Below are 3,933 nucleotides of genomic sequence, written 5' to 3' on the forward strand. Positions count from 1 at the left end.
CCACACCAATCAATGTTAAGGTCAGCAGTAGATTTGCACGGAACCATTTTAAACACTGAACATGTTGTTTGTAAAGTCATATTACTTGGTCATTGAAGTGAATTAAGTCAAATGCTGCTACTACTACTACTACTACTATTATCACTACTACTACTACTACTACTACTACTACCACCACTACTACTAACACTACTACTACCACTACTACTACTACTACTACTACTACTACTACTACTACTACTACTACTACTACTACTACTACTACTACTACTACTACTACTACTCTACTACTACTACTGCTGCTACTACCAGTACTACAACTGCTGCTGCAGCTACTACTACTGCTGCTGCTGCTGCTACTACTACTACTACTATAATACTATTAATAATAATAATACGCACCCCACCAAGGCAGCCTTTGGGATCGGAGTTCCGTCTTTTACACATATTTGTTGTTGTTGATGTTGTTGTTGTTGATGTTGTTGATATTGATGTTGTTGTTGTTGTTTGTTGTTGTTGATGTTGTTGTTGTGGATGTTGTTGTTGTCGGATGTTGCTCCTTGCTAACTCGATGTTTTCTCTATCGGTAAGTTTTTGGGGTTTTAATTTTTATTAGTATCATTACTGTTATTATTATTATTAGTATCATTATTATTATTATTATTATTATTATTATTATTATTATTATTATTATTATAGATATGTTTGCGTTCAAATAAATTATGTTTGCCTGTGCTTAAAATGAAAGAAAAATATTCCATTCTTCATATTACTACCATTTCCGTTTAACCCGACAAACTAATAATAATAATAATAAAAAGAAGAAGAAAAGAAAAAAAAAGAAGAAAAAAAAAGAAGAAGAAAGAGAAGAAGAAGAAGAAGAAGGAGAAACAGTTTCACACGCCAAATTGTAAGCAAAGGCCAAAACACTTCACATTTAAGATCATAACGCAAGCACACACAGCTTAATGACATGATGTTCTAATTAAAAATATTATGATATACACAAAAACATTTGTTTGTTCGTTCGTTCGTTCGTTTGTTCATTCATTCATTCATTTACATATTCGCCAATTTATATGTTCTAATTCATGTTAATGTAAGATTTGTGTGATTATACAGACACACACACACCACATACAAACACATACCACACATACAAACACACACCCACACACAAACACACACATACAACATATTAGTACAAACACACACATATATACACACAGACAAACACATTCAAACAAATAAACAAACAATAGTTGACAGTTTGAAGTTCAAAGTGTATTAAATTCGTTGTGTACCGACTGTTGCTAATAACTTTCACCGAATGGTTGTAAAAATAAAACCGTTATGAATGTTTTTATGTATGTGTATGTGTTCATGTGTATATATGTACGTCTGTCTGTATGTGTGTGTATGTATGTATGTGTGTATGTGTATGAAGGTGTGTATACAAAAATTTTTTTAGCCAGATCAAAACACTTGGCAGGAATATTGAAATGATAGTTCATTGGTACTGTGTTGCCATATGACAATAATTGCTTTTTAATCTAATATAATTTTATCGATTATCATCACTAATACACCATCGTCGTCATCATCATCATAATGTCATCATCATCATTGTCATCATCATCATCATCGTCGTAGTCGTCATAAACTTCAATGAATATTTCACCATAGAACTTAATCCATAATTAGCTTGCAGAGCCTTGAAATTTTGAATGCGTTCTCTTTACTATTGACAATTCTATTGACAATAATGATAATAATAATAACAACAACAAAAATAATAATAATAATAATATATTTATTATTTAATAATAATACGGGTTTGTCTCAAGTGCTTATCAGCATCATCATTGTTATTATTGATATAACCATCGTCATCTCTCTCTCTCTCTTTTTCTCTCTCTCTCTCCTCTCTCTCTCTCTCTCTCTCTAACTTTCTCTGTATGTATGTGTTTGTGTGTGTGTGTTTGTATGTATTATTACTATTGTTGTTAACATTACTATTGTTTCTCATCGGTATCAAATACAAACTCGGCCACCGAAAATTAAAACTACTACCAAATTACAAATAAATAAACAATAAAAATTAATAATTACTTTTAATTAATTAATCAATTAATTAATGTATGTAACCTTTGCGTCGGTTAATTATTTAATTAATGACGTTGTAATTAACCCAATTAAGCCGAAGATTGTAATGCAACACAGTTATTTACGTATACATTGGCTGCTTTTTCTTAATTAGATAATTTATTTTTTATTTACTTCATATTAATTGTAATAACTTTTAATAATTAATTTATTCAATAATAATTTTATTTAATTTTTTTAATCATTTTATTTAATAATAATAATAGCTTCAAATTTGATATGCGGCGTTAAAAACCTTTCAAGTTTGTGAAGAACGTATTCAAACGCGTATATATACCGGTCTGTATGTATGTATGTATGTATGTATATATGTATGTATGTATGTATGTATGTATGTATGTATGTTTGTATATTTGTATGTATGTATGTTTGTGTGTTTGTGTGTGTGCAACAGGCATTAGCCAAGCAAACAAGTAATTTGTGGGAATAATGATCGGATGTATCCGTGTGCTTCCTCAGTTTGAATGACTGAATCGTCGGTATCATTACATTTATTATTATTCTTATTATTTTTCTTTTTCTCCTCATTATTATTGTTATTATAATTATTATTGTTGTTGTAGTAGTTGCTGTTGTTGTTGATGGCTGATGGTTTTGTTGTTGTTATTTTCAATCTTAAGTTTTAGTAAAAGGAGTAGCTATATAAGTAGCAGTACTAGCGGTTTTGTGGTATAAGTAGTAGTAGTATTAGTGGTAGTGGTAGTAGCAGCAGCAGTAACTGTAGCAGTATTAGTATTAGCAGTAATTTTTTCTATCATTATTTAAACAAACTCTGTGTAGGCAGTTTGATTATTTGGTTGAGTTGTTATTATTTAGTTTTATATCATGTCATTATACAGCGGAGGTTGACGATTATGTGTGTGTGTGTGTGTGTGTATATGTGTGTCTATATGTGTATGTATGTATGTGTGTTTGTATGTTTGTTTGTATGTGTGTGTGAATGTTTGTTTGTATGTGTGTTTGTTTGTGTGTGTGTGTGTGTATGTTTGTTTGTATATGTGTGTGTATGTGTGTTTGTTTGTATGTGTTTGTATGTATGTATGTGTACGTGTTTATAGTTCTATATGAAAGAAAATTCTGTTTCAGTATCATTTCATAACGTTTTGTGACAGAGTTATTATTATTATTCTATTATTATTTTTTAATTATTATTATTATTATAATATTCAAATGTTTACCTTCTGTAATTTTATTTTTTTTTTGTATGAACGTTTTCATGTCGTTGTTTACACAATTATAAACTTTAATAATAATAATAATAATCATAATAATAACAACAACAACAATAATAATAATAACAATAATAATAATAACCACAATAATTATACCTTTAAAAGTGACATTAATAAAAAAGTTTAAATTTTGGCAAATTTTACCCCCGAAGTGCTTGCATATAGCGAAGTTTAGAGTCGGGCGAAATAATAATGGCTGATGGTAGTGAGTTAATAATTGTTGCGATTATGTATTTTATTATAAATAATAATAGTAATAGTAAAAAGTTCGGAGTTTTAGCTAGAATTAATGAAAGCCCCTCTCATGTTATAGCTATTGAAGGTGAGAACTGTAATAGTAATAATAACAATAATAATAATAATTATTATTATTATTATTGTTATTATTATCATCATCATTATTATTATTATAATGATTATGATAATAATGATTATAATAATAAGAATAATTATGATAATAACAATTGTGACTGGATGAACGAACGAGCGAAGAAAAGAAAATAACTTAACCTTTCACCATTCAACCACTGAAACT

The 3,933-nt window shown here is 28.8% G+C and overlaps 1 protein-coding gene across 1 annotated transcript in view; it reads right to left on the bottom strand.

Moving 5' to 3' along the window:
• HELRODRAFT_192743 (hypothetical protein) overlaps positions 1–2,236 on the bottom strand; it is a 7,877-nt gene extending 5,641 nt beyond the window's left edge. Inside the window, exons 1-3 of the mRNA XM_009023646.1 lie at positions 2,149–2,236; positions 403–580; positions 1–55 (exon numbers count right to left, since the gene is read on the bottom strand). The exon at positions 1–55 is cut by the window's left edge and continues 144 nt beyond it. Coding sequence (XP_009021894.1) covers positions 1–55; positions 403–447 — 100 coding nt within the window. The 5' untranslated portion in view covers positions 448–580; positions 2,149–2,236. The remainder of the gene's footprint in view (positions 56–402; positions 581–2,148) is intronic.
• Positions 2,237–3,933: the final 1,697 nt, after the last annotated feature.

The sequence above is a fragment of the Helobdella robusta genome (assembly GCF_000326865.2).
Source record: "Helobdella robusta unplaced genomic scaffold HELROscaffold_37, whole genome shotgun sequence".
NCBI lineage: Eukaryota > Metazoa > Annelida > Clitellata > Rhynchobdellida > Glossiphoniidae > Helobdella > Helobdella robusta.